At 44.8% G+C, this 22,108-nt stretch overlaps 1 protein-coding gene across 3 annotated transcripts in view; it reads left to right on the plus strand.

Annotated features, from left to right (window-relative positions):
- Mfhas1 (malignant fibrous histiocytoma amplified sequence 1) overlaps positions 1 to 22,108 on the plus strand; it is a 91,661-nt gene that overhangs the window by 65,418 nt on the left and 4,135 nt on the right. For 2 of the 3 annotated variants that reach the window (NM_001081279.2, NM_001364259.1), the window contains exon 2: positions 11,462 to 11,588. In NM_001081279.2, coding sequence (NP_001074748.1) covers positions 11,462 to 11,588 — 127 coding nt within the window. Of the gene's footprint in view, positions 1 to 11,461; positions 11,589 to 18,515; positions 18,626 to 22,108 lie in introns of all 3 variants that reach the window. The other variant, NR_157105.1, reaches the window with a different exon arrangement.

Genomic DNA, 22,108 nt, shown 5'->3' on the forward strand with positions numbered 1-22,108 from the left:
CGACTAGAACTTACAACCATCAATTATCCTTAGCTCTTTGGACCTACAGCATTTAATAGCCATTGATAAGTGGTGGTAACTCTCCGTTATTAGATACTATATTGTTATTAAACCACTTATGTGACTGTACCGCTCTACTTGGGTTTGGCTCAGCAGGGCATTTTTTTTTTATAACCATCACAGTGAGTCCTAAATGAAATAGCCATAAATAGAGGCTAGCAGAGAATCTCGGGGGGAGGGGGAAGATATGTACTTGTGTAGCGTTCCTGCCTTTCCGAAAATGTGGTCTAGGAGATGCCCCAGTTCCGCAGTGTAGAACTTCTGGGAAAGAGCAGACACCATGCGTTCCTCCTGCAATCTGTCAAGCATTTGATGTTCTTGAACACAGTGCCTGCTATGTTCTGACTATTGGTGTCCCCTCGAGTCTCTAGGTTTGGATCTAAGACATTCTGCTGTGATACTGAAAGGCAGAGTTATTCAGAAATGGTTCTGCCCTCGTGGTTGGAATGAGTACCCTCATTAAAAAGCTTGAGCAGGCTACCTACCCCTCTTCAGCCGGGGGAGGGTACATTGGCATAGAGCAGAGAGCTCTGATCTGATTGGAATCCCAGCCAACAGGTTACTTCTCATCTTTAATGAAGTCAGTCCCCTTTGGTGGCCTCTATCCTGCTTTCCAGACCCGAGTGCTTTCATGACTGTCATTTACCTTTATATGTATGGCTTCGGGGTTCAGTGTGGATGCCTACAGCCCATTTGCTGCTTGATTTATGCCCGAGAAATGAAGACCCATGCATGGTGATACACACCTACAACTCCAATACTGAGGAGGATCTCAGTTCCAGGGCCAGCCTTGGCTACATAGAGAACCAACTAGAAAGAGAACTCACTCTTGTTCACAGTTGCAGCCATCAGCTGTCAAAGCTAAGGAGTCTTAGGAGAGTCGGGATATGTCCCTTCTCGATCTGTTTACACACGTGGATGGCATTCCTGTGCAAAATAGTGAAGTGGATCTGGGTGAAGGTTCCTTTTGGCCTTGAAGCTCCGTGTCTATGTGGTTTTTCTATGTCTTCCAAACCCTTAAGAGTCCCCCACCCCAGCTCCAATTTTCATCTTCCTCTCTTCTGGGGAAGGACGGGGTAACGTTAAGAAGTCCCTCTGATTCCTTGTTAGGAGACAAGAAGAGAATGCATGTCTCTGACCATCCTGAGAGTTCTCAGTTCCTTCTTCCTATTGCAAAACCAGAATGACGCTGATAAGACCCACAGGCCAGCTGTTCAGATTGCAGGCCATAAAACTTCCTTTCTGCTGACAGCTAACACGGGAGAGTGGATCTCTGAGTCCAAACTCTTCTGCGCAGGAATGCATGTATCAAAGTCTCTCTTGGAGCCTGGATCCTTTTCCCAGAAGTAGGTGACAGGCTATGTAAATGAAGAGTCACCTTTGAAAGTGTGTCAGCCCCTGCAGAGCGAGCATTTTTTATGATCTTGCTGGAGTGTGAGACTGGAAGACTGAGGGGTGGGTGGAAGACTCTGCTCTTTCCCCCCCTACCCAGCCTCTCAGCACACTTTGATCTGCACTGCCTGTCTAATCCTCCGCCAAGTGCGCTGGAACTTTAGCCAGAGCAGGAAAAAGAGAAATAGTTTTCCTTTCTTGGGTGGATTTGTATTTATATAAACCCTTAGCCCTGAAAATGAGCCAAGTGGCAGGCACACGCTCAGAGGGAAGGTGCATGGGACTGTATGAATGGCGGGAAGAGGCAAGGGCCCTCTACTCCTTTGCCCCCTAGATGGATGAACTAGGGTCAGAGGGCGTCTGGGACTTTCAAGGGCCAAAGAGGAGAACAGGGTATGCCCTCTGTATGTTTGAAAGACACAATAGGGGCATGGAAGAGCAAAGCTCTTGGTCCTGGGACATTGCCCCTGGGTATGCACACTTGCTGCTGTGGATGGTGTGCTGCCTATAGGAAGGAGCAGCTCTCTGCACACAGGGGAGAGCAATGTTGGAGAAGCCTTAGGAGTCCTCTGATGTCAGTTGCCATGTTGGTTTATTTGCATGAACTTGTGGGGAGTGTTGTTGTTGTTGTTGTTGTTACTATTAGACCAGTCCTTCCTCTTCTTTGGACAGAGTGAATTTGTCACTCATATTTGCTATTGGTTGTTTAAAGATTTCTTTTCCTGTTTCCCCTGGCTCTGCTTTCTCTAGGATATAAGGTGACTTACTTTTGGACTCTACAGAATTTAGATTCTCTTGTGGGATCTAAAGAGGGCCTTGGTTCCTTGCCAAGCCATATCATATCTGGACTAGTCTGGGACAGGAGAAGAGGTAGGGGATAGCTAGTTGAAAGTGTTGGTTGGCACTTTCCTGCTGTTTCCTACTTTTGAACCCAATCCAGAGCCCTTCATCATGGGTGACTCTGCTTCCAACAACTTCCCTTGAGCCCCTTCTTTCTCCGATTGATTCGTAAGCTCAGGATGAGCCCTGTCCATCTGCTGGCCCCAGATGTTTATTCTGGCCCCAGCACTATTATTTTGTATGTGTTAGAGCCTTGCACTTCAAAGTGGAGTCGTCCTGAAGTCTCCACCTGGGTCTCATCGCTAGGAATTCTGGGATGCTCACACTTGAACCTTTGTTGTGTGTGAAGGAAAGGGAAGTTCATATCACCAAGCACAGGGAAACACTGAGGCTTGGAAGCAAACCCAGGGAAGGGGCATTATAAAAAGGGGTAAGTTTGATGTGAGGAGAGAGGCTAGCCCCAGGTCCAGTTTGGAAAGAAACTGTTAGTACCTTTCCCCCTTAGTTCTCCTGGGTGAAGTTTTTGCCACATGTTTTAGGAATGACTCTGTGATCCAAGGGTACAATGCTCTATCTATCTATCTATCTATCTATCTATCTATCTATCTATCTATCTATCTATCATCTATTCATCATCTATCATCTATTATCTATCCATCATCTATCTATCTATCTATCTATCTATCTATCTATCTATCTATCTATCTATCTATCATCTATTCATCATCTATCATCTATTATCTATCCATCATCTATCTATCTATCTATCTATCTATCTATCTATCTATCTATCTATCTATCAAAGTATTTATAGGGAGGGGCCTTGGTTTGTGATGTGCTGACATCAGATAGTGACTCAGAATATGTCATCTAGACCGTGACACAGTTAATGGCAAACCCATCTGACCACAAAATTAGCACCACTGTTCCACGTTCACTCAGAAACATGGAGTTGGGCACATGTGTCCTGTGCATGAGGGGAGATGTATTCTTTCACACACAAATGGAGCATTCCTTTAGCCTAGTCTATCCCAGCCTACAGATTCCCCATCCTACCTCCCACCAGCTCTTCTCTGTGCTCTCCTAGTGGCATTTTCCTATTGTTAAGGGTTCTTTCACACTTAGCCCACAGATAAAAGTTGGCTTGAGCCTTTCTGAAGACACTCCTGTTAATCTAGAAGAGCCGTGGGTAATTACCTCTAGGGACTCCAGCGACCAAATGGAGCTCTTCTTTGATTAGTGTCCACGAGATAATTAGTGTCCCTTTCTTCTTGTCTCTGAGGGAGGAAGAGAACCTTGTGTAATAAGTGAGCAAGAGTCAAGCAAGCTGACCTCGTTTGCCCGGATGGGATACCTGCTACAGAAGGACAAGCAAACAGTAGCAGCCACTTGTACCCAAGGCATTGCTCAGTGGGACCAAAGGGTGGTGTCTTAGTCAGGGTTTGTATTCATGCACAAAACATCATGACCAAGAAGCAAGTTGGGGAGGAAAGGGTTTATTCAGCTTACACTTTCACATTGCTCTTCATCACCAAAGAAAGTCAGGACTGGAACTCAAGCAGGTCAGGAAGCAGGAGCTGATGCAGAGGCCATGGAGGGATGTTCCTTACTGGCTTGCTTCCCCTGGCTTGCTCAGCCTGCTCTCTTATAGAACCCAAGACCACCAGCCCAGAGATGGTCCCACCCACAAGGAGCCTTTCCCCCTTGAGCACTAATTGAGAAAATGCCTTACAGTTGTATCTCATGGAGGCATTTCCTCAAATGAAGCTCCTTTCTCTGTGATAACCCCAGCCTGTGTCAAGTTGACACACAAAACCAGCCAATACAGGTAGGGATGCTTTGTGATTCACCCAGGAGGCCATGGTTCTGAGCTTTCTCCTTCTACCTGCAGCTGTCACCTGTCAGCACTTTGGAACATGCTTTGAAGCAGTTGATGATGGTCCTGATGACCAGAGCATAAACACTCACTGGAGATAGAACTATTCAGAGTCAAAGTAGATGTGAACTAAAAAAGAGAAAAGAAGTGAACAATTTCTTCACCCTTGTATGTTGACTAGAGTCCAAGGATCCATGAAGAAATAAAGTCACTGGTTTAGAAGAGGGTAATGATTTTGTTTTGTTGTTGTTGCTTGGCTGGTTTTTGTTTTTTTTTCTTTTATTTCCTGTATTTATTTATCTTGAGATAGCCATTTCACTGTGTAGACCAGGCTGGCCTCAAACTCAAGTGCTCCCACAGCTAGTTAGAAGCTCACCGTTTTTGATACTGTAAACATTTGCAGTTGCCTTTCAAATTCACATTGTGGAATGTGTCCAGCTATTAAGTGGCCCTGTCTTACTTGAGTAAGTGTCTGCCATTAAGTGTCTTACTTGAGTAATTTCAAAAGCAGCCATCTGAGCTAAACCCTATGACCAGGAACAATATAACCCCTTGAAGGTTTAGGAACTGCTCTGAGTCTCAGAACTCCTTAAAAGAATGGGTGGCTTAGATGACTTAATGAAGGGTCAGCAGATCTCTGTTGATTCTGTATGTGCCCTAGCCAATTTCCCAGTAAGCCCATGGCAGCTGTCTAGAGTTTGGAGCAACTTCCCAAGGACCCAGTTTACTACCCCATTGAGATTCCCTATGGTTCCGCAGCATGCTCACTCTTTGTATGGATTACTTTTATGTCATTGTGACATAAGACTTGCCAGAAGCAAGCACGGGTCTTACAGTTTAGACAGGGTATACCCATCAAGGTGGGGATGGCGTGATGGCAAGATCACCTCCTGATCAATACAGAATGAGGATAATACAGCAAGTCACTTTGCAGCAGCAGACAGGAAAGAGAGAGGTGGGGAGGGGGAGGGGAAGGGGCTAGAGGGAGAGGGAGAACTTGGCTCCAAACAGGGCTAGACTGAAACCCCCAGAGGCTGGCCCCTAATGGCCCAAGTCTGCCCTACTTCTCAAAAATAGGCTACATCCCACAGCCTGTCAAAATAGTGCCACCTACTGGGGACCACATGTTCAAACCTAGGCGCCTGTGAGGAGTATTTTTGCCTTTAATGGGTAACAATTCTCAACTTGTTCCCACACCACAAACATAGCTTATGTGAGATTTGGTGAGCACCTGAGCACAGTTCCAGCCTGCTAGTTGATCACTTAAATGCAGCAGCCAAAGTCCAAGAGCACACACTGTCTCTTGAGGCCAGAACCCCAGCCTCTTGGAGCATCACCCCCCGGTGCCATGTTTCTTCCCCCCACCCCCACCCCGAATATTTCTTCAGCCTTTAATGTTCTCTCGTGTTCTCCTCAGCTATTAAATCCTGCAGGTAGATAATATTCATCTCTACTTATCAGGACTCTGTAAGTCTATCTCATGACTACACTTTAAAAAAAAAAGATTTATTTATTTTAGTATGTGAGTACATTGTACCTGTCTTCAGACATACCAGAAGAGGGTATCGGATCCCATTACAGATGGTTGTGAGCCACCATGTGGTTGCTGGGAATTGAACTCAGGACCTCTGGAGAGCAGTCAGTGCTCTTAACCACTGAGCCATCTCTCCAGCCCCCTTATGACTACACCTTAACTGAGTCTTTCATTCACTCACTAAATCTCTTTTCCCTTATGGCCCACACGGTTGTTTTTTCCCCAGGTATCTGTGTAAATTTTACTTAAGTTCTAGACAGCTTTGTTGTTTTGCATGGTGTTTATAACTGGCATCTTCAATCTAGATCCAGTTGTTTGTACTGAACAAATATTTTGACTTTCAACACAATGTCTTACGTTGTTGCTATGATAAATGTTTAGTGTTCTGCATAATATGCCCAATAGTGGAGAGATCTGATGAGAGAGGAGAGAAGAAAGAGGCTCATTTCAATGATCTGCTGTTGATGTTTTGAAATGTCCTAGCAGGACTTGGTGTTCTGTTCTTCGACTGAGGGAAAAGCAGTTGTTAGCAGTCACCTGTCATTCTCCTGGCACAAATCTTGAGCCCAAGTAATGAAGCAATTCTTCACAGGGTTGAGGCCCACAGGAGGCTGCATAGTAGTCTCAGCAGACAGCCAGCTTCATTCAGGAGGCCCCTGACATCTGTGTCCTCCCTGATGACCACCTGTGCACACTTTCTCAGAGGAAGAAGAGAGATCATCCTTTAAAGCCAAATGTGAAACGAGTAAATGATTAAGTCCATGCAGTCCCTAAGGGCCCATTCACTCCGAGTCCACATTGAATGAAGCTTCAAGACAGATATGGAAATGGCAGTCTCATAACCTTCTGGCTCTACAAGGCATCACTCATTGTAGTGGGCCAGAGCAGCATTGCCCCATAGCAAGACACAGGAGGATATTCCCACGTGTCTCCATATTGTAAACAGAGTAATGTTATAATTTTTTGTCAGAAATAAAGACTGACTTCCTTTAGGCAGGTTTGTCTGTCTGCTGCGTGTAGTGTGTGTGTGTGTATACACAAAGATGAAAAGAGGTATTCCAAGTCCCCTGGAGCTGGAGTTACAGGTGTACAGAGCTGCCTGAGGTGGGTGGGTGCTGGGACCCAGACTCTGGTCCTTTGGCAGATTAGGAAGCTCTCTAAACAAACATCTGAGTTATCTCTCCATCCCCATAAGCAGGCTTTGGAAAGCAGAACTATACCAGGCTACATGTAATTGTTTTACATAATCTGCTGCTATACTGCCCTATGTAAATATAACTATTTATAGTGCCCACCCACTCTGGGAATTATCACTTTGGCTTACTTTGCTATGGATGACAGACGTGTAATAGAATCGAACTTTTTTACTTGAATTTTTTTATATTTCTGGTGAGGCAGAGTTTTGCCTGTGATAACTGATGGTCTAACCTGAATTGCATGCTTTCATTGTGCTTGGATGAATTCTTTATATATTTGGAAAATCCAGTTTCTATAGAATCTTATTGCTGCAAGCTTATGAAATGTCAGATAGGGTGTTTAGCATTTTTTGTGTGTTATCTAATTTAATTATCACAGTATCTCTGTCACAGGGCATTCTGATATGGTGTTTAAGTATTGAATTGGGTGGTTCTTGGTTTAAGTTCTGATACCACTGTTTCCTCTTGTGACCATTGGTAAACTTTATATATCCTGCAAGTCTTCCTTTGTGTTATATTTTTATTTTGTGTCTGTCTGTCTGTACCACCTCACTGTCTATATGTGAATGTATGTATATATATATATATATATATATATATATATATACACACATATATGTGTGTGTGTTATGTATGTATGTATGTGTACGCATATGTGTATGTACATATGTTTATGTGTTCATCTCTCTATGTCTGTGTGTGTGTCTGTGTGTATATTTGTGTATCTGTGTCTGTATGTCTCTCTCTCTCTCTCTCTCTCTCTCTCTCTCTCTCTCTCTCTCTCTCTGTGAGTGCATGTGTGTAGAAGTAAGAGGAAGATGCAGGCATCATTCCTCTCTGGGTTCTAGGGTTTGAACTCAGGTCACCAGGGTTGGCAAGCATCTTTACACTCCGAGCCATCTTGCCTGCCCAGTTTCCTCTCCTATGTATTGGAAATAACTGTCCCTGTCTTACATGCTTGTAAGGATTGAGAGAGTGCATATGTGCACCATCATGTACACAGCACACACTCATTTAATATCCATTGAGACAGTGGGTGTTTTCTCTTTTTTCCCTGGGTTAATTTAGGTTGAGAACCACCAGTCTAGCTGGTATAATGGAAAAGACCCATGGGCTACTTTTGAAGTAAAGGGGGATTTATTTAGGCTTAGAATTTTGGAGTCAAACCTAAGGCTAGGCAGCCCATTACTTTAGGCCTTGCACGCCATGGCAGGAGCACATGGGCAAGTAAGTGCTCACTTCTCCAGCCAGGAAGCAGCGTGAGAGACTGACTCAGGGTCCACAGTCTCATGGGCATAGCTCAAGGTCTCAGCTTCGAAGATCAGCAGCACCTACCTACCAGACCTGCCACCCTGGGTATCGAATTCTGACCTCTGAGGGGGCACCCAGCTCTAAAGAAAACCATCTAGCTGACTCTATCAAAGCTGCTGTTTTTATAGAAGTTGGTAACCAAGGCTTAAAAGTATTTGAATTATTTCCAGTTCTGTGCCTTGTGCTCACCAAAGGCTACAGTGTTGCCAACAGTCAAGCAGCTCTGTGTGGTTGGTGCCAGGGACCCATGCATGGGGTAGGGCTCAGAACCTGCAGTCCTTATCTGGGTACTCAGCCAGCCTGGAGCAGATGAAGCTGAGGCATGTCAATCAACTAGGAGAGAATTTCCAGTGGGAAAATAGGGATGCCCAGCTTGTGCTCAGGCTTTGGGTTTTAAATGAAAAAAAAAAAATTACACCTCCCACCCACATATGTAGCAGATGTGCAACTTAGTCTTCATTCAGGTCCTCCAACAACTGGAGCAGGGTCTGTCCCTTTATCTGCTGCCTGCCTGTAGATCCTGTTCCCCCTAACTGGGCCACCTTGGCCTCAGTGAGAGAGGATACAGCTAGTCCTGTAGTGACTGATGTGCCCACCTGAGGGGATTGTACCTGGCCAGGTGGAGGCTCTTCTCAGATGAGAAGGGGAGAAGGGAGTGGGAGGAGGAGCTGCGAGAGGGAGGACTGGGAAGAAAGGCGGCCTAATATTGGAATGTAAAGTGAATAAATTACTTAATTTTATAAAAGAAAAGAAAATATACCAAAGAGGAGCCAGGACCATCTGAAAGCACTCTGTCCTCAAGGCCCTGGTAGTACTGTGAGTCACTGTAGGCTGCTTGGATTTCCCAGACTCGCAACTCTTAGCAACTCTGTTAAAACGCAGACATCTGGCTTAACCAGTGACGCTAGGCTGGATGGCTTCCAGGAGTCAGCCAGCTCTGGCTTGCTCTTACTTGGGTCCATTATGTTCCTTTGACCCCATTTAATGTTTCCATTTGTAGCTGGCCTCTTTCTGCTGTTGTTGCTCATCTCCTAGTAGGTATTGGAGGACACACAGTTCTGACACATAGGTATCCACAAGACCAGCTCATGGCGCTAAACTAACGTTTGCAATAGCTTAATATTGGCAGTAACTTGGTGAGCGGACTAAAATTAGATTCAGTTCTTATTATGCAAAGACGCAGAAAAATGTTCTGCTCGGGGAATGAATGTGCCTCTAAAAGTATAAATACGTCAGTGCCTAAATTCCTTTTAAAATGGTGAAGTTAGGCAGCCCCTCCAGGAAAGATGCATCCTGGTTAGAGAAGCAGTCCCTGCCTTAGGGAGGTGCTGAAGTCTGGCAGCAAAGGGTTCTCCCATGCCTTCTACTAGTTAACCCTTGTTGCTGGGTACATCTCATAACTTCCCTGAGCTGGCTTGTTTTATGTCTGTTTGACATAGTCATTCTGGAACGGAGAACCTCAACTGGGGAAAAAAAATGTCCCCACCAGATTGGTCACTGGACAAGCCTGTGGTACATTTTTTTGATTGGTGATTGATGTAAAGGGCCTAGCTCACTGTAGGACCCAGCACTGTGGGTGATCCTCTGGCCTGGTAATCCTGAGGGTTGTAAAAACTAGGCTGAGCAAGCCAGTAAGCAACATTCGTGTATGGCCTCTGAGTCATCTCCTTCTTCCAGGTCCCTTCCCTGTTTGAGTTCCTGCCCTGAAGTTCCTTAGCAATGGTGTGTAACCTGAGAGTTGTAAGGTGTAATAAAACCTTTTCTCTCTGACTTGTTTATGGTCGTGGTGTTTATCACAGTAATAGAAACCCTAAGTGAGACAGCAGATTCTTCATTTGCAAAATGAGGATGTGCTGCCTGCTCAGTGGGGCATGGTAAGCACTGATGTGGGGTACACTCCAGGATTCTGATTCAGTGCTGGCACATGCCCCATCATTGTGAGCTCAGCTGAAGAAGAGGTGTTCAGAAATACAGAATTTTAAGTGTGTGTGTGTGTGTGTGTGTGTGTGTGTGTGTGTGCGTATGCATATGTATGTGCATGCTTGTGTGTGTGTGCATGCATGTGTGTGCATGTGCATGAATGTGTGTGTGTGCGTGTGTGCATGCGTGTGTGTGTCTGCCTGTGCATGTATGTTTATATGCATTTGTGTGCATATGTGTGTGTGTGTGTGTTGCATGTGCCATGGTGGGTATATGTAAACAGAGGACACCCTTGTGGAGGAGGTTCTAGGGAATTGAATTCAGGTCATCAGGCTTGCTGAAAGTACGTAAAACACAGAAGAGCCACCTTACTGGTCCAAACTACAGGATTTTAAGCAAAAGGACTTTCTCTCATTATATGCCAGCATAGACTCTGGAGCGTCTAGAACTTCAAATGACTACCCAAACTGATGGATTTCAGTAGGGTCTTTCCCCGATTTGGCGTGCTTTCTGTATCCTTGGTTGGAGTTATTTACTCCTAGGTCTGAGCAGGGCTGCCAGACAGAAACAAGGACTATCAAGAGCCAGATCCTGTCAACTGAGTACTCTAAGTAGCTAAGCCTGTGCGGCTGGACCTGAGGACCGAAGGAGGACGGACAGGTTCCCAGATGAGGGACCTACGAGGAGGAAGCTAAGGACTGGAAGTCGCTGCTCCTCCCAAGGAGTCAATGATCTTACGCAGAAAGAGGATGGGTAGGTGTGGCTAGTGTCTGATTTCCTAGGCCCACCTTAGTCATGAGGTAATCCTGTGTGCTTTAGAATCAGCACTTGGGAAATTCTCCTGCTCCAGGATGCTGGGCTGTGGTCCTGCTGTTTACCATGTAAACACCTTGAGCCCGCCACATGGCCGGATTGTTTGCACAGAGCTTTGTTTTGAGCCTGCTAGCTCTGCGGAAATGCCCCATATGCCTAAATTTTCATTACGAGGCCCTGGTTGGTAGCCCTGCCTGGCTGATCTCAGGAATCAGTCTGAAAAGAAAGGTGCACAGGTGAGCAGGGTCGCGATGAGCGCTTCCTTTGTCTGGAGGGTCCACCTTTCCACTACCACCATCACCACATAAGAACCTTCTCTGTGGTGATGCACTGAGCATCCCAGCAACTGAGGCTAGAGCTCTATAGTCCAGCCATGCTGGCTACATGTTGGTCCTCCATCTCATCTGAAGTCTTTCTCACTACATGTCTTACTCCTTTGAAAGTACTGTATTTCTCTGTGTAAATTAGTCCCACTCTTTGGGGCCTATTTCCTAATGAATTTCTCTCTCTTCTTTGCAGGGGAGTTGCTGAGCCAGCCCAGGCCAGAAGGGGTGGCAGAGATCATCTGCCCCAAGAATGGCAGCGAGCGAGTGAATGTGGCTTTGGTTTACCCACCTACACCGACTGTGATCAGCCCTTGTTCCAAGTGAGTTTTCAAGTCCCGCTGGCCCTCGCTCCTTGCTGCAGATGCTGGCTCTGTAGTTGTGATAACCCAAAGCCAAGTTCAACAGTGTGTGCCTAAACTGTTAGAAGCCAGTTATCTCAAGCAGCAAAATAGAAATGTATTTTCCTCATGATATTTAATTTTGCTGATAAAGAGAAATTAAAGCTTTCTGGATGTATAATTCATAAACCACACCAGTTTACTCATTTAAAAATGTAATATATAGATTCTCGGTTTTTAGTCTATTTTCAGGTGTATATAACCAAAAATATGTGCCCTTCTCTCAATAGCATTGATGCAGAGCTTTGTTGAAAAGGTATTAGGGTCCAACTCTTGTCCCAAATGAGTTCTTAACTGCCACTGTAGAATTAAGTGGGCTTTCCTTCAAAGGATAGCGAGGGGCCGTTAAATCAGAAAAGCCTGCAGAAAATCTATAATGATCCAATTTTTCAGGGGGCTCTGATTCTTTCATCAAAGCAAAGACTGTGAGCTGGCTACAACCTTCTCCCCAAATGGACTGGCAGAGCATGCACCAGTGCAAATAAATATTCATACAGGATGTGTGCTTCATATTCTAGAGAAGACACAGTCTGTTGGCTTGAGGGATTCAGTTATGCTTTCATCATTCTAGAAAGCCAAGGGGCTGCTTCTGAACTGAGATGAAATGACTCTAAGCTGCTAAAGCATCAGCCACAGACCTTTCAGGCTTGAAGCTCATTGTCGTGGGGATAGCCCCAGTCACATATCCGCCAGGTGGCCATAGTCATGCAACAGGCTTTAGTTTTTCTTCCTGGTTTTTTGGTCATATTGTGTCCGTTCCCCCTGCTCCCCCCTTCTCTACACACACACACACACACTCTCTCTCTCTCTCTCTCTCACACACACACACATACACAGACAGACAGACAGACAGACAGACAGACACAGCCATATACACACAGACACACACAAGACATATATATATATACACTGAGAGAAACACAGATATACATATGCACACATACACACACACACACACACACACACACACAAACTCAGGCACACACACACACCAAGTTAGTATAGGGCTTTAGATAGTTTAGGCTTGAGAACTGTGACCTCTCTATCATCGTCCAGTCAATATAAGTAGGAGGGTCAAACCAGACTTTCTTCACCAGGAACTTGCTGTCTGGTCACATTCCAGAGCTTTGTGGTAAGAGTGTCATCCAGACAGGGGCAGCTCCCTTCCTGTCGTGTGTGCTTCCTGTACATTGGGTCTCTGTGATGGTATAACACGTCAGCAGTAGAAGGGAAGGCCCCTATTTCCTCCAAACTGGGCATTAAGCAAAGGCTATTCAATAGACCTGTGCTGGAGGCTAACCCAACATCCTAAGAGAAATGCTTCTCTAACACTAGATTCCGGATACTCTTATCTAGCATGCACCCAGCATAATCCATCACTGAGGTCACCCTAAGAAATTGAGGCCATGAAATACTTCTCAGGTTTCATGATAGAATCACACAAGCTCTTGTTACCCTGTATCTCTGCTGCCCTGAACATGTCAAGGCCCAGGCATTGTCCTGACTTATAATTTCTTTGAGTCTGTGCCTACTGCTTCTTGCCTTTCAGATACACCAGGGCAGGGCTCAAGAGGTATTATAGAAGCAGGGTACAGGACACAGTAATACTTTGTATTGATGTAAATGTCCCTGTGCCCCTAGAGACACTAATCAATTGTTTTCATATGGTTCCATGCTGTTTAATAAACAAGCTAGACGCAGGAGTTAAATATCTGCTTGGGCCAGATGCCCTGGTGGCACAGAGCCAGTTATCAGTCATTCCCATGGGTGGCTTCTTGTTCTACCACAGTAAGACCCCTTTTACCAGCCTGGAAAAAAAGCCATGTTATCAGCCTCTCCCTGACAGTTTATTGAATCTAAATGAACAACCAGCTTTGAATTTGGGTGTCATCAGAATTGACTTAGACCTCTCTAGTCGTGGAAGGGAGACACCATTGAGGTCTGAACCCCTGTTGTTGTAGCAATGATAGTGTCTTGGCTGTATAATTCTCAGCTCTAAATGAAGGACTGCTCCCTAAATATGAAAGTTCTGCATCCTTGATAAGATTAATTTTTTAGTATGGAGACAAGAGGAAATGATCTCTCTCATGATCACGGCATAAAAGCTAGTGTTTATAATTCAATTAGAAACTCATGCCCTGAAGCATCTACAACTTGTAGTCATGAGCACTAAACAAAAGCAAACATCCAGGATAGGCCAGGCCCACTGAATGTCCAAGCCACAGATAGCATTCTAAGGGCTTAGCCATTGAGTCATATGGTTTTGGTCTAAGGTTTAGGCTTGGTGTCCAGACACCAAAACACTGCCTTTAAGCTCCAGTCACCTAACTTAAGTCGCTTTCTATGAAGTGATCTCTACCTCTATAGCAACCCATACAATGTAGGCAAATGGGCAAGGCCAGCCTTTCCTCACAGGGCACACGCATCAGAATAATGGAGAGAAAGTAGCTAGGTGTGCATCTTTGAAGAGACACAGACGTCACTCGGCTGGTTCTAAAGTACATGCATTGGACTTTAGCTCCCTGCTCCCTGCCTCTCTAAGGGCGGGTGGCCTCTCAGCCAGGACTCTTGCCCCTTCTCTGTTGGAGCAGTATAAAGCCAACCACAAAGCAGAACCTGGCGCATGCAGTCGTAGCATGGTCAGAGCTCCTGTCTCTTCTACACTTGACTAGGCTGCTAATTCTGTTCACGGTTCATATCAAGAAAGTATGAGTCCCAGGAATCCTGTTCATCATTATATTGGGACAACAGGTGCCAACCCCAACAGTTCTAGGTACCAGAATAAACATCCCATTCTATGTCATCGACATTGATCTTTTAATGCTTTGGGGGAAAACAGGGTCTCTCCAAGAGGTTTTCTCTCCCCTCAGATATTAGAGACTCGACATTTAATGGGCTGCCTATAGCCATATGTGAAATAGTGATGCTATATAGTTTATAAACAAAAGAAGAATCAGTGGTTGTTATTTGGTACGTCATTATGAATCCCAAACTTTTCTATTTCTCATTTGAAAAAAAAATTCCAGGTATAAAATTTTAAAAACAACAAAAAGGTGTGTATGTGGGAGGAGGGGGTGTAGAGATGACTCTACATTTAAGAATGCCGACTGCTCTTGGAAAGAGGATCTGAGTTTGGTCCCCAGCACCCATATGGGACAGCTCACAACAGTTTGTAATTCCAGCTTAAGTGACTTCTCTGGCTTTTGCACCTGCTTACACACACACACACACACACACACACACACTTAAAAGTAAAATTTAAAGTACAAAAATTTCCAAATGTTTCTTCCCTATGAAGAGAGGTACAAAGTAAGGAGTAAGTAGTAGGTCTTCAAGTTGAGGGTCATAGTAGGTCTTCCATAAAGGCTCCTTCTGTATGTGACTTATAGCTGTGACTTTTGGGTGGTAGAACTCTCTCCCCAATTTCCATTGAGAAGAGGTTTCAGGAGTGGATGAAAAGCTGTTCTTCTGCCTCCCCTTCTCAAACCAGGGGGAGAAGCAGATGCCTGGAGGCACCTCGTGCACTTTGATAATCTCTTCGAATGAGGGTTATTTCTGCACCTAGTTTGTGTCGCCAGTGTGTTTAGTGTCTTCTTCCAGAATGGTTTTGGTGGCTGGTGTATTGATGTTAAGCAGATTCTTGAGTTTGAAATAAGTTCTCATAAATCCTTTGTTACTGGCACAGTTCAGTCGAAAGGGAATGACATAACTAGGTACCATGTGTCACTTGTAGCCCCTTGTTTCCTGGGTAATGGAGGAGAAGTAGGGTACCAGGGAGGGAGGTAGGGAGCTTCCTTCAGAACTTCCTAGTTGTAGCCTTTTGATAGTTCAGCAGTCAAGCATGCTAATCCCTGGATGTGAGGGAGGTAACTACTTGGGGATCCTAACAGAGCCCCACCCTGTCTTAGACACCAGAAACAGAAAACACTCAAGTGACTGTAGAAAACGGCATGAGATGGGCCTGTGGTACTTGCCTGTAATCCTGATTCTCAGGAGGATGAGGAGGATGTTGAGTTCTGAATGAGCCTGAGCTACATAGTAAGACTCTGCCTTGGGGGGTGGGGGGGCAAGCAAAAGAATTTGATAGTTAAATAAAATGACAGGACTGCATAGGATCCTGCATACTTTAAATCACCTCTAGATTACTTTGACACTTAATAGAAGTACTCTAGTTGCTACATCGTTTCATTTGGAGAATAATGACAGGAGAAAGTACCTGTCTGTACAGATACACTAACTCCATGCAACAGTGTTTCCAATGTGCAGTTGTTAGAATCTGAGGATGCAGAATCTCAAGGTGGTGCAAGAGGAGGCTGACTAGACTCTCCCTGGGAGCAGTAGAGAGAAAATAGAAGGATAATTTTTTTTTACACTTTAAGAAGTGTCTAGAATCATTTAATAATTTTATAGGTATATTTTGATCATATCCCAGTCCTCCCTCTAATTATTTCTTTCTCAGATCCATCCTCTCAACCCCTCCCAACTTCAGGCCCTCTATTTTGTTTGTTTGTTTGTTTGTTTGTTTGTTTTAAATAACTCACTAAGTCCACTTTGTGTTGCCCCGTAGGTATGGAGGCCATCTGTCAGGACCACCCCCTTAAGGAAAACTGATTCTCCCCCAGAAGCTATCAACTGTCAGGAGCTCAGATAGGGGAAGGGGACTGTGAATTTAATGGAAGTTTCCCTATACGAGGGATGATGTTCTTCTCAAAAGCCTTAAAATGCCAAAGAAAAGGCCCAGTACCAGATGAAGGATATCTCTCCTTGGGTTGTTGGGGGACTTCAGTGTCTTGATGATGCCCCAAAACAATACAGGCTATTGCCATTTGCCCATGGTTATTTATCTGAACCTGATGTCATAACCCCGTTGCTGAAACCACCATGGACTTTGATCATAGGATGTAGAAAAATCATGTTGGTACTAATCCGGAAGCTTCTTACTGCTCAAAAGCCTTCTGTAGTACCAGATGGTGCCATGTAGGCTTCTGGAGAAGGAACGTTACCAACAGTCTCACCCATTGATGAACTCTGGGTGCTGCAATTCATGACCATCATGGCAGAACAGGTTCATGGAAGCAACAGTGGTACAACTGTTATGGGTGTAACCAACTCCTTCTGATTAGATTTAAGGCCCACGTCACAGGAGGAAACATATTCCTGGTGCTATATAAACTGGCTAAGAACTCATGATTGGGGAGCTCATTGACCCTAAGGGTGAGGCTACTACTATGGTCTTGTAAGTAGACATCAGAGTAAGCTACACTCTAAATTTGTGTTTCTATACCTGTAGATTGGCATAGTTCTCAGACTTCATCAGAGAAGTATCTCAATGCAGAAGATGGCTGTCACTGCAGGATCTCACATCTGGTTAAAATGCAGAGGTTAAATGCCTGTTGAGTGCCCTGTTACAAATAGGACTTCTTTATCACACTCCTACCCACAGTGCTTAGGGGCCATTGTGCAAAGGGGTCAGAATGAATCTGAAAAGCCAGAGACTGGAGAGAACCAAAGCAAAACAATACCTTCTGGATAAGAGAGGGCTCTCTCCACTCCATGGACTCACAACTGGTGTGATGATCTAGAAACTAGTCAACATTACAGAGTCTTTTGCACGTTTGTTTGTGAATCCCTGGCTCTGGGCAGTCTCTGTTCAGGTTGAGACACTTAGTGTTTTAGTTTACAGGGTGTGTGAACTTCTAGGCACATGACAAGATGGTCAGCTGCACTTTGTTTTTAGGTGGCCTGTACCTGAAAGCTGTTTCTTTTTTTCTTTCCAAAGAAATTCTGACTGGTGTCCTCCTTCACTAACTAAAGTGTGGGTACTCTCTTACAACCTAACCCCAACTTGGCTACTGTGAGAACCAGAAAGAATTCAACAGACTAGCCCAAAACAAACAAACAAACAAACAAAACACATTACCTCTGCACACTGGCACACCACCCATGTTCATTTGTATGGTTTTTATGGGCTGACCCCAAGACATGCAAGGCAGAGGGATGTCTCCACTCTTATTTTCTAATAGTTGACCTTTCTCTTAGTTGGTCCCTCATCTGTGTGCTCCATCCTGTAGGAATGGGAGGGCGTTCATAGAGAATAAAGAAGTCAATTCTAATTTTGGCAGATGGTGTGCTAAGAGAATTAACAAAAGTATTCTAAACAAAAGCCAGCCTTTTCTGGCCCGGAAATATTGAGCTAAGCATTTTCACGTTAACAATAGAGGGCAGAGCTGAGATTTGCATTCAAAACTTTTAATTTGAAAAGCCTTGATGATTGCCTGTGCCTGGCAGAGTTCACATTCAAGTGAGAACCCCACTAGATACCCACCTTTCTTGCTATTGTAAGTATTCTATAAAGTATGGTGATAGCTTCATACGAGGTCTGCAGTGACATTGTCATGACATAAGGATACTTAAGATCCACTGAAATATCCTTTTATATATATAAGTAGGGTGAAGATTGTGGCCTGTAGTTCACCAAATAATTAGTCTAAAATTTCGAAGCCCTCCCCCCCACCTCCCGGATTAGCTAGTATGGGTTTGAAAACATATTTTAAGGAGAAATGGAGTGACCCGAATTTGGCTTTGTCACAGTGGACCGTGTTCATTGATTACAGAATTTTAAAGCAGAAGTGTGTGCGCTGGAGGAGATGCATCTGGTATCTCCAGCTTAGTGTGGAGTGGCCTGTTTGGAAGCTCCGTGTGTTTGATTTATTTCTTTTGTCCCTGGCAAGGAGGGACTGACTCTCCCAGTGCTTGGCTGCCTTTTCCATCTGGGAGGAATTGCGTGTCTTGAATCCTGTAGTCTCCCGCCAGCTACATTGATACTGGACTTCTCCCCTCTCTGCTCAGGTATCTCCATACTTTCTTGGAAAATTAAGTGGAAAGGATAGTGCTTCTTGCCCTCTGCCACCATTTTTACTGTTCCCACTCTGTGACTTTAGGAGCACCAAGTTTTAAGGGTAAGTCTCTGGGAATCAGAGAGTCTCTTGAATAGGTGTGGCGCTAAGACCATGGAGAACTGAGGGATGACACGGGGTGGATTGGGAATGAAGAGAGTCCAGGGGGCAGAGAGCCCAAGTCGCTCTCTGTTCAGCTTGTCTGGAATCACTCATGCTTTATGCTCGGGGTAGAGAAAAACAGCAAAACACTCCATTCTCCACTTAACTTAGGGTAGTGTGATGAGTCAAATGATCTTAGATCTGCGTTGGAGAAAATGTGAGTGTGTGTAAGTGTGTGTGTCCTGAGTGCTTGAATTACCAGCATGGGCCACCCTGCCTGGCTACTGAGCAAGCTTCACTGTTAGCGTTGTGTTGTGAGACATCGATAAAATGTAGATTTGTGGAGGTGCTTATTTCACAAGGTCATCTCCTGGACCAATGTGTCAGGGGCTTTTACTCTGAGGGATTCTTGTCTAGGTGTTACAGGTATTACTGACTACCACATGAAAGAGTACAGTGCGCCATCATCTCCTTCTTATGAGAACAGGGGTAGGCAAAACCATCTAAAAGTAACACACACACACACACACACACACACACACACACACACACACAGGGGTTCGGGAGAGAGGGAGAGGGAGGAGGAGAGGTAATTTCAAACACAGCATTTAATATAATTGCATAGAGCAAATGAATGTTCAATAAAATGTACCTACTGTTGTTTCTACTAGGAATATATGCAGTGTACACTGAAGGGCCTAGAGAGTAAAAACTATAAACAAAACATTTCTACAATGTGCATACCATGGTAACAACCTACCCACTGGTTTATAGGCACTTATAAACTGATAAGTGTTTATCTAGACACTTATTAATTAAGGGGTCTGCCTATATAAAGCAAGTGTGTCTGCTGGATAAGTAAGAATCATGGTTCCCCTTTCTCCATCTCCAAGGGAGAGTAGATAAAAAATTGTGATCCTTAATGCCTACCCCTGTTTGCATGAAAAGGAGATGCGGGTACATTGTGCTATCTTTCCATGTTGTAGTCACTAATACCTATAACATCTAGACAAAAATCCCTCAGAGTAAAGGCCCCTGACACATGGTCCATGTCATAATCCTGTAAGTCATACAAAGCAGAGAACAGAGCATCCCACACTCCAGCTACTAATGCACAGGTCTGCCCTTTGCCTTAAAGCCCGAGGCTTCAGTGCTGTTCTCACGGTGCCAGATGCTCTCATCCCTGTGTCTACTTTATAACAAAGTAGGTTCCCACTTTAAAGGAGAATAAGGCTAAAAGGTCAGTAGACAGCTGACACCACCTGCAGAGAGTGGGGACAAGCTACACTCTGGAAGCATGGGCTTGCTCCTGGGACTGGGCAGGAAGAGCTGTGGCAACAGCTTTGCTTGTGGTTTATAAGGCAAGGCAGGCATGCAAGTTTAGGATTGGCTGGTGTGGATGCAGAGGCTAGTTCTCTATTACCAGGTCCTGGAGGGATAGGGGCAGGCTAGTGAACCAGGGTGTGAAGACCAATAAAGGAGCCGGTGGCCTCTTCATCATGAACTGGCTGGTTTAGGTGTAGAAGACAGCACTGGCAGGCAAGTCTGTGATGTTCTCTAAAAAATGGATTCCTCCAGGAGGACCAATCCCTCCAGGATCATCACCCTGTGCACACATCTCAAAGTACAGAAAATGAAAAAGAAAAAAAGAAAAACAATTAATGCACACTATGGTTTTCCTTTCAGCCCAGATAGCCAAATATTATGAGCCGTCATTTGTTTTTACATCCAGAGTTGGGGCAGGTGCTCTAACCTGGGAAGACTCTAGGCTTCATATAGAGCCTTCTCATCTCCTTACCGCATGTAACAGTACCCCATCTGCCGGCCCTTTTGGATGTCCTATGGGCTTCATGGTGGAGAACTGCATTCACCCCTTCTTCTCCCAGAGGTCTTCACTGCTCCATTTCTGTCCGAGGTGATGGTAGAATTTTATACCTGGTTGTCTGAGCTAGGAATCTGTCAGATTTAATAGCTTCCACCTATATAGTCTGTCACCAGAGTATTTGTTGATCTTATCGGTGTGCCTGGACACAAATAAGCCTTGTCTTTAGCTCTATGCTTTCCTCTGACTCTGTATCCACCAAGATTCCTGTAATTGAAACTCCTTAACTGATCTAGTCATCTTATCTTTCAAACTGATACAAATATATAGGATTTATTTATTTTTTAATGTGTATGTGTGCTTTGCCTGCATGTATGTCTATGTGCCATGTGTGCTTGGTGCCCTTGGAGGCCAGAAGAGGGAATTGGATTCCCCAGAACGGAAAGTACCGACAGCTGTGAGCCCCATTTAGGTGATAGGAAACAAACCAGGGTCTTCTGAAAAAGCCACCAGTGCTCTTAACCACTGAGGCATCTCTTTCTAGCCCCCTCTCCAATATTTATGTTGTGATGTCAGTGCCTGTCACATAGATCCCCTTTTAAAAGCCTTAAGTAACTTCCTGGTGATTGTAGGCTCAAGTTCAAAACCCTAGGTGTGACTCAAAAGGCCCTTCATAGACACCTTCTCTGCTAACCTAAGAGATAGCCCTTCAACTGAGGGGCAGTTGAGCACAGTGGTCCCTGGCTAGCTCTCAGTCCTCAGCTGACTGACCCCTGGTTCCCTTACCAATGAAAGTCCATTGCCCCAGAAGCCAAGGGTATGTGCCTTCCTTTCAGAGAAGCCAAGATTGCTAACTCTAATCAATTATTTTTTCCTGAACACTTCCTCAATGTTTTTATACTGTTTAATACTATACTATTATAGGACAGAGCTCACAGTATCGGAGCCACTTTCTTTCTGTGGCCTCCCCTTCTCTTCCCCCCCCCCCCCATCTTACTGCTTATTTGTGTAGCTGTGTTGAGTATTTGTGCTCTGGTGGGCATTGTGGCAGGTACTGAGGATGCGGAAATAACCTGCCCACAAGAGTCACAGAGTGGGAACCAAAGAAGTAGCCAGACAAGAAAGGCACTCCAGGTTGAAATAGAAATTTGATGATACGTTATGAATAGCACTGAGAACAGTAGTAGGAAATACCAGGTAAAGGTTCAGGAAGTGGTATTTGGGGTGAACCTCGAAGGGCTGGGGTGGCTCGCTGAGTTGGAAAAGCAGTAAGGTAGAGAAGGTTGGAGATTTGATGGGTGAAGAGAGGGATCGGCGTGTCCTGTTGTTGTGATACAATTCCGTGATCAAAAGCAGCTTTAGGGAAAAAGGGTTTATTGTGGCTCATGGTTCAAGATACAGGTTATCATGGAGAGGTAGTGACTGACCCTGACCGCAATAAGTTCTGAAAGCTGCTGGCCAATCACAGTCAAGCTTTCAGTGCTGGCTGTTGCTTAGTTCTCTACTGACATTGGCCAGAATCTCAGCCAAAGAATGGTCCCTCCCGCAATGGGCGGGTCTTCCTTCCTTCATTAAAGAAATCAAGATAATCTCCTCCAGGCCCTACTCACCGGTGATTCTAG

The sequence above is a fragment of the Mus musculus genome, chromosome 8 (genome assembly GCF_000001635.26).
Source record: "Mus musculus strain C57BL/6J chromosome 8, GRCm38.p6 C57BL/6J".
Classification (NCBI taxonomy): Eukaryota; Metazoa; Chordata; class Mammalia; order Rodentia; family Muridae; genus Mus; species Mus musculus.